This window comes from Larimichthys crocea, chromosome VII, assembly GCF_000972845.2.
Source record: "Larimichthys crocea isolate SSNF chromosome VII, L_crocea_2.0, whole genome shotgun sequence".
In the NCBI taxonomy this organism is placed as follows: domain Eukaryota; kingdom Metazoa; phylum Chordata; class Actinopteri; family Sciaenidae; genus Larimichthys; species Larimichthys crocea.
The window spans coordinates 26,996,559-27,018,808 of record NC_040017.1 but is presented as its reverse complement, the minus strand read 5'-3'; the positions used below and the strand labels follow the sequence as shown (position 1 = coordinate 27,018,808).

Here is a 22,250-nt window from a genome sequence, read left to right as displayed (position 1 = left end):
GTCGAGGAAGATGCCTTTGAATTCAGGCCTTAATATGACAGCCACTGATGCTGAATTCTGCACTTTAGTTCGATGTTTCTGTTTTTTATGTGAATAACAGAGGACACTGACCAAACACCAGCTGGAGATCTTCTACAGGCCCATACTAACTGTTGACTGTATTATAGCTGAACTCGTTCACACCACAGTGTTTTGCATGTATTCTGCAAAGTCATGCATATTTCTGTTCATGTTGCTAAACGCCCACTTTCTTATGAATCCCACACAGAGCAGCGCAGAGTGTTTAAGACAGGCTGGTGATGGCGACAGTCAGGACAGCATGAGAAAAATGTTCTTCAGTGTTTGGTTTGTTCACTCAGACCTCTGTAACCACAGACATGACTTTCTCATGGGGTGGATTTATAGATATAGAACAGACAAGAACTGAAATGTAAGCCTTCATTAAAAAGGACAGCTCTCATGTACCGAATGGTTCAAGGCTGAGAAAATAGTCTGGTTTTATAGAATAAGATATATTTAGCTTGAGATTGTTGGTTCAATCCTCTGGACCAGCAGGCCACCACCACTGGGGTGCTCTTGAGCAAAGTCTTTAAAGTAATAGTTCAAGTAGTTTGAAGTCAGTGTGTTACTGTCCATGTAAGTGAACCCTTCTCACTGTATAACGCTGCAAATCAGCTGTTTGGATTACACAAAGAAGGTGTGTGCTTCCGTTTTTCTGACGGTGTTACTGTAAACAGCTGATCTGTGGTTTCATACATTGCACAATGATGTGATCATGTTTTACTTTGCGAGGTCCAGGGTGTCAAATTTAAGGATTTACTGTCAGAATATGGTTTATAATATTCATATGTATGTTTAGGTTCTCCTGCACGCTTGGAAGAGAGGTTGAGGGTCAGGTCACAGCTGGATGACAATAATCCGACAAATTGAGTGAAACATTTTAAACACACAAGTGGAACAGAAAACAGACACCACAGGTAACTTTTACAAAATCTGTATTTGCAAAAAAAAAAAAAAAAGTAAAATTTGCAAAGTGAGTCTATGTTTGTACAATACCAGTGAAGTTTACAAAAGATGGTGCAAGAACAGTTGTTGGAATCTGACGTCTGACAAAATATGTCAAGGACAGATCAACAAAATCAGCTTTTACAAAAGAGGCAAATCAATGACAGTCATAACAGTTCATCAGAGGATGAATTCATTTGTTTCTTTTGTCACATATGTTTAAGAGGAGCTCAGCCGGCAGCTCAGCAGTGTCCTGGTTTCTGAACGAACCTCTATCACCACGTGTTGGCTGTGGAAAGTCCTGCAGGGGTTTTCCAAGAAGCAAGACCACTCACTCAAGAGGACCACCCCCAAAACGTCTGTCAAGATGCCACTAAGCAAGGCACTAAACTCTGAACAGCTGCTCATTGGCTACTTATCAGGAAATCAACAGAAATCTTTGGAAGCTCTGATGTAAGCAGGGAGACACTGAAAGAAATTAATCCCAGCAGTCCTGCTTCTTGGAAATTCCCATGGACCGGCCCTCCTTCAGACAACACAGCGCCGACGTCGAGCATGGAGACACATTTTAAACAAAACACCCTGAAAATTCCTCAATCTGAAGTCAACGATTTGAAAACTGTCAGGAATGTTAACGAGAGTTATCACTTTCGAGAAGCGTCACGGAAGTTTCACCTTCTCCAACAGTCTTAGTGTCACAATAATCTGTCAAGTAGTGATTATTAATGTTAAGGCATGAATTCATGAATATGCAAACAAACATACCTGCACACACAGACACACACAGCAGTTGAATCTGGTCCATAAAAATGTCATTACAGTCTACCTAATGAGCAACATGTCCACCACCAGCGTGAACACATTCTGGATCTTCACATTGATAATCAGATGAAAACAGATCACAGGGTGTAAATACACAGATATAACAGAGTATTAGTGCCACAACAAGTCCAAATATTTTGAGAAGAAAATCATATTATGAGATATTAATACTAGAATGAGAGCAGTCTGTCCTTTGCGGATCAAATGAGTCATTTTGAAAACCTGAAGCTTTAATGTTCTTATCACAGGGTGAGATGGATGACGGATGAAGAGGCTGTATGCAACCCATCATCAAAACCAACCTCTGTGCCGTTCAAATAGCTCTTATAGAATAAAATTATTACGCTTTCATCAAAGTATTACAACTTTTTTTTTCTCACATTACTACTTAATTCTCAAAATCTTGGTGGCCCTAACACTGACAAAGCCATGAGCCACGAGGGCCTCTCAGAAAGTACAGCAAGAAACACACCTGATGAAATGTACCAGCACTTAGCAGGAGGCCGGTCCTCACTTTAAATCCTAAACTGAACTTATACTTACTTACTGGACTTATCAGTCTCATCTTAAAATGTCACAGCTCATTTCAGATCAGCCGTCATGTTTGTCTCTGAGTCGTTATTGGCGTCCCACTTCTGACCACAAAAACAAAAACTGACACAGCTGAAAGTTCTGGAGTCAGAGACGAACGCAGCTGAAGGCCATTGCTGCTTTCACTTAGTAGTTAGTGATCTTATCTGTTCAAAGAAGTGTAGCTACACATTATTAATAAACTGTGACTAAACTGAATTATCACTTCAGTCTGCATCCTGCGCTGTGCTGCTACATGAAGAACAGTAAAGGATTTGTGGCAGTATATATCAGAGCTGTAACTAATTATTATTGTCATTATTGATTCATCGATTAGTTGTTTGATCCATAAAATGTCAGATTGGTGAAAAATGTCCAAAGTGACGTCCTCAAATGTTTTATTTTGTCCTCGACGGCAGAAAACAGAAAATATTCACAGCCGAGGAGCTGAAATCAGAATTTGGACAATTTAAACAAAGAGATTTATTGATTATCTGAACAGTTCCAGATTAACAGTTTACAGCTAATCGATTGACTAATCGTTGCAGCTCTAGTATACATACATATACAGTATATATACCGTGTAGACAATGTTCTATGTGCAACAAGAAACAGCAAGTGTGCTACACCAACTAAATAACTCTGTAGTGAGTATTCAGACAGCAAAACGTTCATATCCAGGGAGCATCAGATTAGTGGGAAGCATCAGAATCGGCACCTTGACGGAGGTCTTGTCTGAAAAGAAGAGCAGCAGCTGAACTGGAAGACGTAGAAAGAATGGAAACAGCAGCCTTGGCACAGAGGGGGAATGTGTCTGCAGGCTTTGTTTATGTGCATCTCTGTGTCGCATCGCCTTGAGAGGAATGAATTTCTAACAGCCTTATCTTTAGTTTCATCCTCTCTATAAATGACTGTGCACTGCTACGAGGTACCGTATGAAACTACAGATGTCTGCTGATGAAGACGCCTCCTATTCCTGCCTGAGGAACATCAGGGCAGAAGTGGGTGGATAATAATAAGACCCGGGCCAAAGTGAACTGTAATTAATTCGCCATGGTTTCATTCAGCCGGCTGAGGCTGAGGCGGTCTTTGGGTGTTGTTTGGCACAGGGAACAACCAGATGAGTGTAGAAAGTGAATTTATTGTGAAAAAACTTCATGCACCCTGTTCTCCAAACAAATGACCTCCACCACTCAGGCTTTGACCTCTGAGTATTTGCTATTAGTCATGAAACTAACTGAAGCCTTCGTGCTCCATCAGTGCAGCCGGACCAGTTTGACACAGGTCTGATATTTTATTTTTAGCTTGGGTGTGTGTGTGTGTGTGTGTGTGTATCATTAGCAGCTGTTACTCACTAGTGTTTAGGGTGGATTTACATGAAAGAGTTTCCTCCTTCTAAGTACTTCTGTTATCTTCCTGTCATCTGCCTAATGGTCCACTTTCACAGAACACACATGCATGCCATCTGAAATGCAAACACTAAAATAATAACACACACATTAGGAGCATTACCAACACTGTTCACTGGAGATATAACTGGAAACAAAGCCACCGTTCTTGCTGATCTGTTACACTCCGTTCTGTGTCATGCTGAGTAGTGTAAGAGTTTTTCTTTATCATTTATAAATAAGCTTACTGTTTGCTCCTTCCCAGCACTCACACTATGAGGTGAACTCAGTAGCGGCCTGCCGGATGCATTAACCCTGCAATCAAACGTTAATTGATTTAATCAGAAGACTGGGGTGAGTTTGCTGAAGTGAAGTGATGACGTTAAAAGGAAGCTGACATGCACCACAGACTAAAAACAACTCGCTGATTACCTAAGAAGCAGCTCATGTTCCTTTTCTACCTCCGGCTATCTGCTAAAACTGTAAACTACGGTACAGAATGAAGGTGTGGACCAGCCTTCTCTTCTAAAATGAGTGTTTTATCAGGATTTTATACCCAGTCAGTCCATGTGTTCCTGTAAAACCTTTCCTGCTGGTCTGAGTGACATCGTGACCACTGAGGTTTACGGTCCTATCGGGTCAGGTCTCATAAACAACAAAATAAAATGTCTAGTGTCTATTATTTGCGTGCTGGAATCAACCGGGAGTGCAGCTTCTATCTCTCGTCGACAGTGCTTCAAAAATCATCACATCTCTCTAAAATAAACCAGGAAACAAATCATAATAATAAAAACAATCACAAAATAAGAGATAGTAAATCATCAAAACTGATATATCTCTCTATGTTCATTGTACTTACACAGGAAAATAAGGAGGAATAAGTGAAAGTTCATCTATTAAAAAAAACACAACTCCAGTGTTTACCTTTTGACTTAGTGTATGTTTGCTTGTTTACAACAGGAAGCTAGTATTTTTATGGCTACAAAATAAAGTCCATCTGACTCATTTCTGAGTCAAAAGATATTCTCCCTCAGTAGTAAGTTCTGGGCGTGGTGAGGATTGTGTCCGAGTCTGGATCCATCCGTGAGAGAGGTCTCGGCTTCCAGACTGCTGAATTGTGAGATTAAAACGTTGCTCTGCCTGTCTCTAAAATCAGCCAACGGGCTCCTTCAAAGCATCCGGCTGGTGTGCGAAACACCTTCACCTTCACACTTTCACACTTAAAAATCCAGGTACGGTCCAAATGGAAAAATAAAAAAGAGCCACAGTCCTTAAACTTCCCACGTCAGGCCCTTCAGATAAAACTAAAACATGAACTCAGCTAAAAATCACTCGACGGGCAAGTTGTGGCTTCTCTGCTCTTCTCTCTCCAAGAGAGCACTCACACATGTACGAGCCATGAAACACAGTCATGTCTACACACACACACACACACACACACACACACACACACACACACACACACACACACACACACCTTATTGCCTCTTGTTAAGGGAATATACTCCCCACAGTTCAGTGATTCACACAAGAAAAATAGAATACTCCTGCACACCCAGTTTGCACGTTGCAGCTCACAGCACTTCTCTGAGAGTTTTACCCAAATCGCAGACTCTCGTGTGTGACCTCTGACCTCTGTGGCCTCTCCTCTGTGTGCAGGAGTATTCTATTCCATCTGAACCTGCACACGCTGCCCTCCAGTGTCTGGAGGGTTAGTGTCACATGCCTCATCTCATCCTGTTCTGCCTCATCAGAGGGACGATGCATGATGGCGGACCGGCCTTCGTCAGGAAGGGGTGTTTGAGGATCTCGCTGGCCGTGGCCCTCTGAGCCGGGTCTCGCACTAACATCCTATCCAGGAAGCCTTTGAGCAGAGGGGAGACCTGGGAGAGAGAGAGAGAGAAGATATCCAGGGTGATCAGAGCCAGTAGTGATAAAGCTTGTAATGCTCTTTGGAGCATGGTTGTGCAAACAGGTGGCTGTTTCAGTCAGTAAAAATCCTACAGTATGAACTGAGTCAGTATTGGGACCTGATCACTGATGTATGACACTGCAGAGTAAAAATAACTTTCTTTGAACTGAAGGCTCAGAAACAGAAACCCAGACTTCATGTTCTCTAGCTGTGAAACCAACTCATGAACTTATTTTCGTCTGAGTTCAGATTTTGGATTTAATTAAGACAGAACCAGAAATAAACATTACGTTTAGGAACAGTTATAAATACATTTCTAAAGTGCACTTTCTTTTTATATGCCCTCTGGTTTAAAAACATATATATACACTCAGACTAGTAACTATGAAAAGCATTAATACTCTGTTATCTTATATGCTGCTTAATTCAGCTTTCCTGTAGCCCGTGTGCTATCATTAGTAAAGATGGTGTCATTGGTACTAGGATCTGTGCCAGGTCAGAGATAACCTGTCACTGTTGCTTATAGCCGCCACTAAAGACGAAGTCATGGAAAGGACACAGATTGCTCAACGCTCCTTTAATGTGATGTCACTTCTCGACAAGGCAGCCGAATGACACATTTCTTATCAAACTCTTTACTCACTGCCAGCGTGATTACAAAGCAAACGCGAGCTGCAAGAAGCGAAAAGACCTCAAAGCATTTGTGTTATTTTACGAAAAAATGAATCAACAACAGAAACACTATAAAGACGTCTGCTGCTCTGTCAAACTCAGATTTTGTCTTTGTACCTTGTGCAGGTTCTTCAGTTTGGGAGGAAGGTTGTCTCGAATCATCTTCATGGCTTTGAGCGGCGGCTCGTTGAAGTACGGCGGCTCCCCGTCCACCATCTCTATGACCATGATACCCAGTGACCAGATATCAACCTGGACACAGCGAGAAGAGACAGTCAACGAGCAGAAGAGCATCTTTAGATATTCAAGTGACAAAGAACAGGAAAATCCAGAGGGCTAACAAAGTGGTGGTCACCTCTGGTCCATAAGGCAGCCTGGATATGAGCTCTGGTGCCATCCAGTACGGAGTTCCAACCAGAGACTTCCTTCTTTGCACTTCCTTAGAAACCTGGGCGCAGAACCCGAAGTCTGACAGCTTGATCTGTCCAGACAAGAAGATGAAACAAGAAACACAGATACAGAATGTCAAGGTTAGTTACCACAGAAAGTACACAACAGAATGAAAATGACTTTTCACATTACATTCATGTGTAATCTCTACAAACAGACTACATAAAGAGAGCACAACAGGCAGAAACCGTTGGTTATCATCTGATGGCGATCAGGCTTTATTAGCTATTTTTAAAGTTATGATTCATTTGCAGATATCAATTTTTGAAGATGAGCAGAGACGTGTCTTTCTCTGCATTTTCCAGATTTGACTGGCACAGACACATCGGCTGCTCTGACGTTGTTCTATGTGAGGCTGAAGAAACACAATAACTTCATTCAAACATTTTACTGCTTGCCAGAGCAGAAACAGTTTCTGATGCTGTTACACAGCTAAAGAATGAGCTATGCAGGAATGTTTGGCACTGAAGTGCAGCACAGTGCATATTATTATAAATTCTTTCAACATAGTAAATCACTTCTGATTTTGGACAGATGACAAAATATTTGAGCTGTTTTTCAACTGCATGAAAATATTATATTTGGTTATCTGAGACAGTTACTGTGTTATGCTTCAATAGTCGAGTGGACCAGTCCGTGAAATCTGTCTCACAGTTCTCGCTGGCAGCCACCCCTCTTTCTGAGAAGGTTTGTGCATGGCTGGGTATTACGACAAAGATACCAAACACAGACAGACAACCAGCTTTTGATGGCGTCCACGAGGCCGACTGTTCAAAAAAAGAGAAATGAAACAAACTTGCTAAGAACTGGTGCACACATGAACACACATATGAACACTGACATACAAATGTAACATACAGGCTGACAGAACAGACCGAGGAAAACACCAGAAACTAACTTTACCTACACAAAGTTTTAAAATAAACCTAATACTGAAGATTCAGTGTGTTTCTCTATTTTTATAAATGAGACACTCACATGAATCACCAACCACACAGCTGGATTCAGATACACACCCACACACACACACCCACACACACACCCCTGATGGGATCAGTGTGTGTGTCAGGTTTGGTCTGCTTCTCCTGCCGGGTCAAATCCAAAGCAACAACTCAAACCCACATCAGCACTAAAAACACCACAGCAGCCAGCAGGAAGCTTTCTGTGTGTCCAGAGCTGAGAGGTCTTACCGGGATTAAACCAAGAGTGTTAATACATTTATAAAGACTTTCAGCATTTATAAATGAAAGTAGGTCCACTGTAATCTGAACACAAAAGGACACACAGCACAAAGAGTGTGGTTTACACACTGTGAGCCACTCGCAGTTATATATCACAAGTGTTAATATATTTAATCCCACTGGTGCATAGAGATAACTGCACACATATACTTTTATTCAAGAAACTCATTAGCAGGAAAGCAGCATGAAGCAGTCACTGCAGGTTTCTCTCAAAGAGCGTAACTTCAGTGTCACTGTAGAGACGTCTGGCCATGCATACTGCTGAAGGTCGACAGGCACCGGGTGAAGCCCCAGCTCATAAAGACTCCACAAACCACAAACACACTAAGCTGACATCAAGGACGCTGTGGTTTACACTAAGCTCCTCTTAGCATCGCATGTATGACTTGCACATACCGTGTATGTACTTACAGGTACGAGAGACTCAGCAAAAATGAATGAACACAAGTTAATTAGGCCTGATGTCATCAGAAATAATTTACAGTCTTGATCATGTGAATTTAAAAGTAGAGGACAAAGTCAGCTCACCGGGAATCAGCAAGTGTGGAGAAATGCACCTGCTGATTAATGTGAGTGAATCAAGGCTGGAGTAAATAACTCGTTTTGACCCCTTAAATTCACCCAGTCGTTCACAAATTGCAAAATCAATGTGAACAAACTGCAACATTTAACAGGATGCTTGTCTTAACTTCATCAGCCTGGACAAAATTCACGATAACAGTGTGGCTGAAACCTAAACTCATCAGAATGACACATCTATAACTTCTGCACAGAGATAAGTACAAGAAGCAGAAGCTGGGTTTCGTTGACCCAGGCTTTGCTATGCAACCATGTTAGTTTCATTTTCTGCAGAAAGCAGAAACTTGTTTGTCAACAGGCAGGAAGTGATTTGGCACCAGCCCCAGTTTTACAGTAATTCTTTACAGAGAGACGTTTAGTTCTCTTTTCCAACCAAATTGGGAGGGAGCGCCTCTGTGCAAACGATAAGTTCTTATCACTGCAGTCATTCTGACATCTCATAGCAGCAAAAGCACAGGTGTGGCTAATAACATTACAGATCGCTGCATGCTGTTGGAATGAGGCGCTGCAGATCTCTATTGTTGTGCAGACTGGCTTTCAATGTGATAGATCAGTGATAAATTTTATCAGCTACATCTGCGCTAAGATGTTTGCTGTGAAAAATGCCAAGACACTTTCTGCAACACTCTGACATTTAAAAAAGGAAGCCCTTTTTTAAGACTACCACAATTAGAGTTTGAGTTTAAAACTTTAATGTCACTCTTTAATATGCTGCACTTCATGCCTAAAAAGAAATAAGATGTTTTATCTGGTGCCAGCGTAAAGTCTGTGGTACACACCCGGCCATCGTGAGTGAGGAGGATGGAGTCACTCTTGATGTCTCTGTGGATCACACCCTGTGTGTGGAGGACAGACAGCGCCTTCAGGACAGACAGACACACTGTAGCAATCTGCTCCTCGTTCATCCTGGAGAGTGGAGGAGAGAGATCTGTCAGTTTTTGTTTGTTTGTTCTGGTTCACTATCATTTCTGCAGCGATGATGATGTGCAGCACAGAGCAGAAAAAAGCTTTAAACATTGTGTCTATGCGTGACACTTCATTGAGATATAACCAACTAGAACATTTACAGGAATCTGGAAAAGTGTCATATCAGTAAAAAATGTAAAATGACACAGGTCATGGTGGTATATATCTTCACATGGGGAACACTGCCCCCTTATGGAAGAAGAGTTTTGGTGGGCAGGACAGAGAGTTGTGCTGAGGCAGTGATAATAAAAAGGGAGTCTTGGAGTCTGATATAAAAGTTGCAAGGCAGTACAGAAAAAATGAGACAAAGGTTTTTCTCTCACCTGGTGTGCGTCACAATGTCAGTGAGAGCTCCTCCCTCCAGGAACTCCATGACGACCCAGAGCTCGTCTCCCACCAGGTAGCTGTTGTACATCTCCACCACGTTCTCGTGGTGATAGTCCCGCATGATTACAACCTTCAGTCACCACAGAAACAAATGGACAAACATTCAGGGTACAGGTACTTTACACTGTATCTGTAAGGTTGATGATTCATTGATCAACAACCATCAACGCTGTGGGACTCACTGAAAGCCTGCCTGATTACTCATAAGCTGAATCAAGTGACTAAAATGTAAAGTGACAATCAGCTGTGCACTCCACCACCTACATAAAAGCTGAACCTATTATTTCTAATGACAGCTTCTGACTCCTTCTATGAGAAGGGTCATTTTATTCTGTGGTTTTGTGTCTACAGGCTGCATGAGCTGAATGTGGGACGGGCTTTCACACTTTGTTTTACTGCTCTGCAGTCTTTCTGTGTGAAATCTATATTCATGAATGTGTTAGGAAAGTGTGGAATATACTTTTTAGACCTGTGAATGTTACAATTTAATATTTTTAAAGAGAAAGGCAGTCATTGTTCTCTGGTTTAAAGGCACTAGTCATAAAACACAGATATTAAGTGAGATAATGTATCACAGTATACTCTGTGGTCACGTCAGGTTCCATTCCCTGCAATCCAATAAAACAGCTTTGCCATAAAGTCTACTTCTGTGATGCCTATAAAGTTCAGATGTTTTACACCGTCAGTGGTGTAGATTACATGTGAATGTTAGACAGTGACGTGTTTACTCTGCACCCTCATGTGTACATAGGGAAGACAAATAAAGCATGTAAAGGAAGAGTGTATGGTGGAGCTGCTGTACTGTACATCACATTTCACAGATGTGACTAATAAAATGTATTAAAATACATTTAACCTCTCAGTGTTTGAATCGCTCGATCATAAACTCTTACTTCGTTGAAGAGGAGTTCTCTGCGCTGCTGTTTCCTTAAGTCCATCTTCTTCACAGCGACCAGTTTCCCTGTGGTCTTCACTGTGGCGATACACACGATCCCCGTGGATCCTTCCCCTATCTTAATGTAGTGGTCAAGGTAGGTCCGTGGATCGCCAGGGTCCACTACCATCTGTAGCGCCGCTCTGAACTGCTCATGGGACACCCTCTGGGGCTCCCTCTGTGGTGAGCGGCCCTGAGGCGGAGCACCTGACACTGGAGGCCCAGAAGGCACAGGGGGCCGTGGGGCTGGAACGCTGGGGTGAGGCGTTTGTGGATGCTGGGAGGCCTCGGGGGTCAGGCTTGGATGGGAAGTGTGATGAGGGTGTGGGTGGCTTACAGGGGGCTTCGAGCTCGAGGATCCTCTGCCAGAGCCGCTAGAGGGGCCATTCTGAGGGGAGGATTCATGGTGACGAACCGGCTTGAAGAAACGGACAGGAGAACACTGTCACAACATACGGCAAGTCTTTTCAGTGCTGGAGCTGATCAAGTTGTATATCAACTTAAATCCTCAAAAATATGAACACCACATTTACATAGTAGGTGAGGGAGACATAATTTTGTACATAATTATAGAAATAGGCAAGTGTTTATGGATGAAACTACCAAACCGAAATGTCTGTACTTAATCTAGCAAATATAAACAAGATACTTCATGATAATGATGCAAAAATCAAGTATAATGGTGTGTATACTGAATATACAAAACAAAAAGTCAAGCCTGAACCTTTACGTGTATTTAACTCTGATTAGTTTAAATATTCTTTTCCATACTTAAATCTCTGAAGAATTTTTTGCAGAGTTGTTTTGTTTTTAGCAAACCCTGAAGTCGAACCACATAAATCTTGATGTTACAATGCAGGCAACACTAACGGCTTTCAGAAGGGAGAACCAGGACAGAGGTGGCTAAATCTGAACAAAGAGCAAGGTGATAAGAGCCGTCATCCATCAGACAGTGGCTCAGTTTGCACCTGTCTGCCTTTTTCTGCCAGTCAATAGTTTCCCTCAGGGCTGCCGTCTCTCCTTGAGCCTGTCCTGGTTGGAAACAGCCGCCTGTCTTTCTGTTCATGTTGCCGTCCTTACCTGTCCTGTGGGACTGCGTCCGCCCTCGCTGTCTGTCCTTGGATATGTATTAAATGGTCGTGTGTTCTGTTGGGCTGTCTTCATCACCCCGTCCGTTACTGGAAGGTTTGGAGTGCGGATGTTGGGCCCAGAGAGAGGCCTCTTATCTCTGGGAGACTGAGGGCTGCCATCCCGCACCACGTAGCTAGACTTTGGCCTGTGGTCAGTGGGTTGATCCCTGTGAAGCACCTGCTCCTAATGAGAAGCAGAGTTTGGGTGACAGATGGAGGCATTATTGGGAAGCATGCAAAGAAAATGAATAGAAGAAAGGTGGATACAAAATAAGAGGACAGCTACATGGTGGATTTCTTGCTGCACTTCAAAACCTATTATTACATATTACTTAGGAAAACTTATTATTAATAAATACAAAGGTGGGGGGGTGGGTCCTGGGTCCATCTTCATACCTGGTCCCGGTCCCGAGGCTCTCTGTCTCTGTGAGGGGGAGGGGGAGGGCCAGAGCCTGGTCTTTCCCTGTGAGCCCTGCTGGGCTCCTGGCCCCTGGGCTGTTGCTGGGGCCGACCCTGGCCCCTGGGCTGTTGCTGGGGCCGACCCTGGCCTCCTTCCTCCCACTGTGGAGGGCGGACTGCACGCTGACCCTGGCGGGGGTCACCTCCAATCTGGTAGTCTGGTCTGGGTCTATCCCTGACAAGCAATGCAAACATCAGACTGATAATTGTGATACACCAACTCATTTTCTTTTATTGACAAAATCTGATTGTGTGATTACTCCACCAGGAGTTGCAGTTGAACTTCTTACCTGTCTTGTCTGTCTGGGTGCGCGTAGTGTCTGTGGTGAGGATCTCCGTTCTCCTGTCCTCCTCCTCCTGAAGAAGTAGAGCCCTTGCGAGGCTGAGTGGGTGGACTGCCTCGACGCAGGGAATTGGAGCGAGTCACAGACATGGTGTCAAACTCATCCAACAGCCATGTCAGAGAGCCGTCCACTCCGAGTTTGCTGCCACGTACAATTGTCTGGAGATTTCAAAGGAAGAAAAACACTATAGTCGACAGTGGATGACAAGCTGAGAGGCTCTAGCATATAAAGCTTCTAAATCAGCCTCTAAATTCATGAGTTTAATCTAGCAGCCAGAAATCACAAACTAACGAGCAGAAATTATGACATTAAACACAAGTTTTAAATAAGATGAATGAGCCAACAACTTGTTTGTTGTTCTGATTTTCGCTCGCCCCACCTTGCGTGGCTCTACAGTAGTGATGACGGTCACATCGATGAAGGGTTTGGGCCTTTTGGCCGTGTCTTCGATGAGTGACTGCCATTGCCGTGGCAACCCCACAAACTTCTGCTCTTGCGCATCAAAGTCTGTATGTACACGATGCTCAAAGTTCGATGGAGCGGAGATCTGGATACGAGACTTCTTCTTTTTGGTGAACATGATGGCAGCTGAGGCAGCTGCAGCCTAGCATCAGACCTGCAGGGAGGAAGCAGGAAGGAGACGAGGGTTAGCAGGAAAGAAATGCAAATGCAAAACATCTGTGTGTCATATGTAAAACACACCGCACATACATGCACACGGGCAAACACAACAGCTTCAGAAGGAACTTAATTAAGCAATATCACGTGAGTGGGAGTGATGATGTTTGAATGTTGTTGAATATCAGCATGGCTGTGACTGAGTCGTGCACACCTCTGAAGCAAAGTGATACATGTAGTTTAAAGTCTCTATAACAGCACTCATGAACGCCTCTTGTCCAATCAAATTACTTGGTCGGCTGTTGTGTAATTGGTATTAAAAGTAGCTTGGAATGCGGGATGGGTGTGGTTTCCTATAGAATGCAATCAAAGACAGTAAAACTATTTAAACCCAAATAACCGTTATTCTCAGCAACTGACTCCGAGGTTTTAAAGAAGCAACCAAACTGAGTTGTATTTAAAAAAAGCTAGCACTGCAGTGTGTGTGTGTGTGTGTGTGTGTGTAATTCAGCAGTAAACTACCACCCGACTGGCTTATTTCATCCCATTGAGCACTGAGCTGTGTACTGGCATTAAATCAGTGGTGACCTTTAGCTGAAGGTCATCTGCAGGCTCAACAATAGGCTCGCTGCTGGTTCCCATTACTAATGACAGGACAACTGTTCCTGCTCCAGCATTTCCTAACGGGCAGAACAACACAACCAGCCTACTTGGGTAGCATCTTCAACAAGCCATTTCCTCCTAATTACTTGCTACTTTTTCACAGTCACGTCCACACTGTGACTGTCACAGCTCAGGTATCACGCTGTGCCATGTCAAGTACAAACTGTGCATGCACACAACAGACTGACTGCAGTCCGGTCTGCTGTTGACAGCTCACTTTCTGTCAGATAAAACAGATGCATACTCTGTTCTGGACATTTATTTAAAAATAATTCTGACTTTAACTTATCAGAGTGTGAAAGAGGGAGAGAACTTTTCCCAGCCCCCGTATCTGAACATACTGCCTGGTGACATTTTCCACAGGACTGCTACTCTAAAGAACACTGTACACCCAAACAAATGGACAGAGGAGCAGTTTCTTCCCACAGGCCATCGCTGTGATGAACAGTTGACACCCAGTGTCAGGTGTACTCCCTGTGCAGAGTCTCAAACTTCACTGTACCTGTAAATGATTTATTCTCACTGTTTACATTCAGCGTGTAAATATTATCATTCATACACAAGCTATTCATTCTTCTCATGCACATAAAACACCCTGCTACACAAACCATGTTATTTTAGCATCCTTTGCACTCTGCACCAGTTATCCTGTCTATGTTTTGTAAAGTGCATATGTTATATTGTGCTGGCTCACTGTCACACGGTCATGATGTTCTGTATAATCATCAGTATTGCACTCTCAACCTCATACGTTTGTGCTGCGTCATATTGTCCTACTGTGAATCAGTTACAAGGACAAGAGCATCATCACAGACGCCCCGCAACGAATCAATGAAATCTCTCAAATCTGCTGCTGCTGTGACGTGCAGATGGTGAAACACTCGAATATGGATAATAAACTGAAGCACCGCTCAACACTTTGCCTCGGGTCTGAATAATCTCCTTCTCAACCTTGCAGCTTTGTCAGTGGGCATCAAAGGAGACACTCCCAGGAGTCAAACAGAGGCTTGCTAGTGGTCAGTGTGTTATAAGCAGACCCAGGGCTTGCTGGGCAGCTTCTCTCCACCGTCACCGCCTTCTCTCCTTGTTTTCCTACAAAATACTACACCCAGCTGAGCCCACCTCCTCTGGAAAGACAGAAAAGAACAAAGAACAGGGGAAGTTCAAAACAAAGCGATGAAAGTGTAAGATGCAGGGATGTGAGGACCAGAAAGGGACGGGCGGATGGTGGGTGGGTTGGCTAAGAGTTAGGGCCATATGGGCGGGTCATAAGTTAGAGGGCATGAGTCATGCTGCTGAGCTCACAATCTGCAGTGTTAATAAAGCCTTTCACAGCAGGAGTGTTTGAAGTCGAGCAGGACCCGCCCAGGAACACACGAAGAAAAGCCAAGTTCACAGCCAGGAACACACGAAGAAAAGCCAAGTTCACAGCCAGGAACACACGAAGAAAAGCCAAGTTCACAGCCAGCAACACAGCCAGCAACACAGCCAACAACACAACCAGCAACACAGCCAGCAACAAAGCCAGCAACACAGCCAGCAACACAGCCAGCAACACAGCCAGCAACACAGCCAGCAACAAAGCCAACAACACAGCCAGCAACACAACCAGCAACACAGCCAACAACACAACCAACAACACAGCCAGCAACACAACCAACAACACAGCCAGCAACACAACCAGCAACACAGCCAACAACACAGCCAGCAACACAGCCAGCAACACAGCCAACAACACAACCAGCAACACAACCAGCAACACAACCAGCAACACAACCAGCAACACAGCCAGCAACACCGACACACATCTGCACTCTGCTACAAACAGGACAAAAACATCAGGATGTGTTAAAATATGGATATTTACCTTCATGTGAACTAGTGCAGTGATCTGCTAAACGCTGCAGCCAGCAGCACCGTGCACGTTATATTCACAAACCCCCTTTTTCACAACTCCAACTGATTAAGAAGAAAACAGCCCAGCTCACATCCTCAGGCATGCTGTGTTTACTGTGTAATTTAATTAATAGCTTTATAAATTACTATCTAACGTCATAGCATTTTCAATTAGAACAAAGAATACCATTCTTTATATAAATCTATAAATCACCATGTACTCCAGTCAGCTTTCAAACGTTTACCAGATGTTGCCTTCACTGATACCCTCAAATGTTCGGTGAATCGTGTTCCATCTAATCACAAAGAGCAGACCTCGTTTAAATATATCAAATCAGATTTGTCACTGTTGACACAGTGCCAGTATCATCACAATGGAAGAGTGATTAAATTTCACAGTTATCCACGCTACAGTAGCACAGTGAAGTTAAGAGTGACTTCTCTGAACAAACAGCTCGTCTCCACCCAGCTCTGGATTTTATAAGCATATTAGCAAAACTATCTGAGTGAGCTTACAACACTGTGATGAATGCCTCTTTCCAGTTCTAATGAGTCTGGTGACAACAGAGAGGAGGCGTATAAATCACTGTGAAGCCTATCATTAGTGTTTGGCTGAAACAGCAATACAATCAATCAATGAACTGAACTCTGGGACACAGATAGCAACTACTGCCTTAAAGAAGGATTAAATGAATAAACACCGGAGGAGGTGGACAGAGAAATCATCATATCACCTACAGACTAAACCAATATGTGATTAGATCGACTATTGAAAACAGTTTGGGCCTTTGAGTCGTAATATCTTATTGAAAGCATAAGGAGCTTCAGCTGACTGTAAATCAGTACAGAAAATTGTCATGTGGGGATTGAGAATGACACTGAGCGTCTCATATTCACAGACAGTGGTCTGGCTGTGAATCATGGAGGATTGTGGCTTTCTGGAGATATCATCTGGAGATATCTTGAACTCCTAGTTTGAGGGCTGCGGGTGAAAAACAAGATTTTACTGCTGCTCTCAAGAGCCAAGACACGATATGGTTGAAATGTAACGAAGGCAAACAGCAAACAGATTACTCTAACTTCAAAGATCCTGTCTGATTTCAGAGAGAGAACTTTATTCACGGTTTGTAGTACGAGTCAACATAACTGTGGGTGCAGATGAAGGGTTTTACATGACAATGTGAGCCTGGCTCACTCAGTAGATGATAAACATACATTTAGTGTCCGGACAGAAGTGTGAAGAAAATTATACCAGCAGGCAACAATTATTACCACAGTGAAGTTTGTTATTTGTGCCTGAAATAAATGAATAAATACAAAATGAAATATATATCTCCATATCACACAAACACCATCAGACAGGCAGGACAGGTTTTAGAGGAACAGGTGAGCTCCAGGCGCACAGTCAAGCAGAGTGATTAACAGCTGCAGCAGGTGTACTGTCACCGCCCCCTTCCTCCCGACCACACTCCCCTCCTCATCGCCATAAAATATGAAACACTGTGAGAAAAACCACAGGAGCAAGAGAATAACAGGTGTCTGCTCCTCCTGACCATTTCAGATTTTATACAAAATGAGACTAAAACAGAGTTTATGATTTATGTAATCATCAATTTTTCCTCTGGGTTGATTGATCTGCATGTTCAGTTTATGACTTTAAAGACCTGTTTTTATTGATCTGCATGTTCAGTTTATGACTTTAAAGACCTGTTTTTACATGAGAGTTCAGATAAATGTCAAAGAAAAGTCTCACACTCTCACACTCTCTCTCACACTCTCTCTCACACACACACACACACACACACACACACACACAGTAAACCAGAAGTTAGAAATAGAGCCCTCCCCTTCCTGAACACAACAGTCTCTGTAGTTATAGCTTCCCTGTGTTTTCCTACCCTCCTACTCAAAATCCATCACTATCTCATCACCACCTCCCCCTGCCTCCAGCATTCTGCTCAAACTCTCTCTTTTAGTCGTCTCCCACCTTTCCTTTCCCTCTCCCTAACTCTCCCCCTTTGCATTGCTCCATTGCCGCCCATGTATGCCTGGCTGAACAGTGAAAAAAGCCTGTCCGGTTAATGGGCCAGAGCCAGGCTGATGAGCTCTGGATGAAGCTGCTGTCCTCTGGCCTGATTCAAGTATTGTACATGGGTGGTCTACACAGAACGACGCTGTTGGTCACAACAATGCTATTTAGCTGCAACGATGATGACAGCCGGGTCATGTATCAGTTCTGAATTGGAACCAGACCCAAATTTAGGAGGACTGTGAATCTTTAAAGAAAAAACACTTGATTGAGCTGATTTGATTATTTTACCTTATATTGGTGAAAGTTGTGGATAGTACTGGAACTTTTTTGATTGATTCATCTGGAGACTGATCCAGGACAGTAGTCACATGCTGAGAATCAAGAACACGATCCCTTCAATATCCACGGTTGTTCCTGTGTTTGTGTCACAGCTACAATGATCAGCTAAGAACGCTGTCGACATTGAGGAGGTCCTACCTGCAGTGGAAAACATCTACCAACACACAGCTGAAGTTTATCAATGTAGTGGACAGAACCTACATCTCAGAACTGAGACTGAGCCTCACAAGAGACAGACAAAGAGACTTTGTTCTGCAGAAATCCACTCACTGTGTTCTGACATACGTAGTAAACAGATGGTGTGCATAAATACTGAACACAGAAGATGTCATTATGTGGTAAGTGTTATAAAAGAGCTTTCAAATACTATGGATCAAAAAATGATCTGATAGAAATCAGTACTTATCATGAGCCTCGAGTTTATTCTTGCATTGCTTAGTTGTTAATAATTAGCATTAAAGATTAAAGTCTGTATATAAAATGTAACTGGGGGTTTTCAGTGCGTGGTAGATGAATGTTATCTTTAAACAGACACAACTGAACGTTTCCTGACCTCTGGTGATTTTTAAGGGAGCTCACATCAGGTGGATTATCACTGATCTGTTCTCAGTCTTCATGTTAGGTCCACCTCATGATACATTTTGGGGAAAGTAGAAGACACCAAGAGAGCGTGCATCACATATTGGCTCCCTCTGTCATAATGATTTTCTCACTGACATACCTTGCATAACTATCTTTCTAAGAAAACACTAGCAACACTCAGAGGTTAAGAAGGTCGATGCATACGAACTCATCAGATGATTCAGAGGATCTTAGCTGACTGGTAGCTTGAAGTTAATTATTAACAAAATATAGGTAAACAAACAAACAAACAAACAACACTAAATCTGTCCACAGGATCATTTAGTTTAGCTCTATGTTAAACAAATCATCCATATGAGCACAAACATTTGCAGAATTCCTGTATTTCAAGTTCAGATGTTTAAAACCATAACAATGACTGAGTGCTCCCTAAACTAGTTACCACAACATTTCAAGTGTTTCTGCCTCTCTGTCCTGTGGCTCATGCAAAGCGTTGGACCGCTGGAATAAGTTGAATGAATGCACAGAAACTCTCTTCTTCACATAAAGGCCACAATGAGTGATAAATCAAACATTTCACAGCTCGCCAGAGTACACAAAGTTACCAGCCTCCTTTGTCAGGAGGCGATTCTCACGCTGCATTTAATATACAGTATTTTTACCTAAATGATCCTTTACACCAGAGCGGAGAAATGAAAACACATTTATGAGCTCTTCAATGAGACAGAACACAGACACAGATTTAAAAAGTAGCCAGCAGTATTCAGGTTACCATTGTTGTTATCGTGCGCTTACATTAGCTTGCTGGTGCTGAATCAGGGGTGATAATTAATAGCCTGTTCTCTCACTACTGCAAACACAGACAGACACACACACACACACACACACACACACACACACACACACACAGGACAGCACCTCTCGCCCAGCGTTTCCCAGATTTATAAAGTGCTGTGCAAACATACCGTGCACTGTGTGACCTTGGTGCTACTGACTGCTCTAATGACTGTTGGCCTGTTCACAACAGTGTTAGGAAGTGACTAAGTACATTTACTCATGTACTGTACTTTAGCTCAGTTTGGAGATACTTGTACTGAAGTATTTTTATTTTATGCTACTTTACACTCGGCTGCAGAGGGAACTGCTGGACTGAACCAAGTCGCTGGGTATGAAGTGGTAGCTACAATAATAAAATGCTGTTCAACAATAATGTCATAATGTCTTCATCTACTTCTGCTTTTGTAAATGCATTACTTGTAATAGTATTTTTAAATCGGTGTACTCTGTGAAACATCTGAATATACGTCTTCCACCACGGGTCCAAACACAATGCTTGTGTGGCAGTCTCAGCCTCGATATAAGACCAAGTGGGTCTGCTTACATCTGTCTGCCATTACAGTAAATTGGGTAGTTAAGATACTGAACTGGTTGTTATATTTACTTCCCATGACATGTAAGCTGATGTTATTACTATGAGATCTCAAACATAACATAACATCAGATTTCAGTCATTTCAAGAAGATCTGCTCTAAACAAACTGTTATGGATTATACTCCTGATCATCCGGAGTCCTGCTCTGACAGCTCGTCACAGTTCATGGTGTTAGATTACAGGCTTTCATCGGCTATCACCCTCTGACATAAGATGTGAAGGTAGGAAGACTCATTCATGACTGGAGAAGTGAAACACACTGACTGTTTTTAAGGACGGATTATGATTGAACCTCTGAATGTGTGGCATCATAGTATCATCAAAGAGAATACTAACTGAAGACCAGCTTGCAATCACTGAAACAGGAGGCAACTGACTGACTGGTTATTGTTATTATAGCTATAGCTGTGTGGAATAACTATAATTGCAATTTAGTCATCTTGTCCATTGTTTATCAGATTAATTTAGATTCATAATTTAACCCCCCAAAAAAAGTACCTTAAAAAACTAAAAGAGATTGAAAAGAACTAAAATGAAACAGTTTAGATATTCATCATTCATCTAAAACAAAAGGCCACATAAAGGATTTATGAGACTCACAAACTTTAAAACCAGCCATAAGAACCCAATCCTACAATCACAAACCTGAACCGTGGATTTATAGTAACGCCAGCTACATCCTGCTGTTAAATAACTTTCAATAAGATAACAAAAATAATAAATACATCAGACAAACGTTCTGCATGTGTGCCACAGTCTGCCCCCCTCATCTCCATGTGTCACCACCACTTGTGCAAAGAGAGACAGATGACCGGAGAGCAGCAGCTGCCCTGACAGTCCCAGATATGAACAGTAACAGGTTTGAATGGAGACTCCAACAAACACAGCGAACAACAAACTTATTATGACTCACATTTAATCCCTGCTGGGAGATTTCTATAACAGAGTGTTGTTGTTGTGGCCCAGATTAACTTTCAGCACGGCACGGCACGGCACGGCCTGAACACACGCTGTAACTTCTGCCTGTAACTAAACCGCGACATGAAGGTGTGAAGCTTCCTGTGAATACTCACGGTCAGTCTCAGCTTCTTCCAGACAGAAACACAGATGAAGATCCACCTGATCTCATGTCGGACACAAAGCTGAAAAACAAACAGGACTCCTGCACGAACAAAGTTTGTTTCCGCGAAGAAACTCCGCCGAGTTTTAACGAAGCACCGAGCACGGACACGGAGACACCGCGACGGTCCGCTTCAAAACACAGAGACACAGGGAGACACAGAGACAGAGAGACAGAGACAGAGACAGAGAGACAGACACAGAGAGACAAACACAGAGAGACAGAGAGACAAAGTGCTGAAGCTTCGGCTGGAAACACAAAGTGTGTCGCATTCCTATGGTTTCAGCAAAACGCGGCCCAGTATCATGACGTCACCGCGGGGGGAGAGAGAGAGAGAGAGAGAGAGAGAGAGAAAAAGAGAGAGAGAGAGAGAGAGAGAGAGAAAGAGAGAGAAAGAGAGAAAAAAAAGAGAGAGAGAGAGAGGGAGAGAGAGAGAGAGAAAAAGAGAGAGAGAGGGGGAGAGAAAAAGAGAGAGAGAGAAAAAGAGAGAGGGGGGGAGAGAAAAAGAGAGAGAGAGAGAGAGAGAGAGAGAGAAAAGAGAGAGAGAGAGAGAAAGAGAAAGAGAAAGAGAGAGAGTTGTTGAGTATTGTTATTATTATTATTTAATATTCCTGTATTTTATGTTAAAACATTTATCTGTGCTTTTTGTTGTTACACGCTTTGGCAATGTAAACATGTTTCCCATGCCAATAAAGCTGAATTGAATTGAA

At 42.8% G+C, this 22,250-nt stretch overlaps 1 protein-coding gene across 6 annotated transcripts in view; it reads right to left on the bottom strand.

The window, feature by feature from the left end:
• Window positions 1-2,154: 2,154 nt before the first annotated feature.
• pak4 (p21 protein (Cdc42/Rac)-activated kinase 4) overlaps window positions 2,155-22,250 on the bottom strand; it is a 28,785-nt gene continuing 8,689 nt past the window's right edge. For 3 of the 6 annotated variants that reach the window (XM_027280216.1, XM_019265573.2, XM_019265572.2), the window contains 10 exons: window positions 13,239-13,475; window positions 12,806-13,017; window positions 12,453-12,690; window positions 12,007-12,240; window positions 10,886-11,344; window positions 9,929-10,062; window positions 9,419-9,545; window positions 6,725-6,850; window positions 6,487-6,621; window positions 2,155-5,668 (listed from right to left, as the gene is read on the bottom strand). In XM_027280216.1, coding sequence (XP_027136017.1) covers window positions 5,513-5,668; window positions 6,487-6,621; window positions 6,725-6,850; window positions 9,419-9,545; window positions 9,929-10,062; window positions 10,886-11,344; window positions 12,007-12,240; window positions 12,453-12,690; window positions 12,806-13,017; window positions 13,239-13,439 — 2,022 coding nt within the window. In that variant the 5' untranslated portion in view covers window positions 13,440-13,475 and the 3' untranslated portion in view covers window positions 2,155-5,512. Of the gene's footprint in view, window positions 5,669-6,486; window positions 6,622-6,724; window positions 6,851-9,418; window positions 9,546-9,928; window positions 10,063-10,885; window positions 11,345-12,006; window positions 12,241-12,452; window positions 12,691-12,805; window positions 13,018-13,238; window positions 13,476-21,493; window positions 21,711-22,250 lie in introns of those variants that run through there. The other 3 variants (XM_027280217.1, XM_027280218.1, XM_019265571.2) reach the window with 3 other exon arrangements.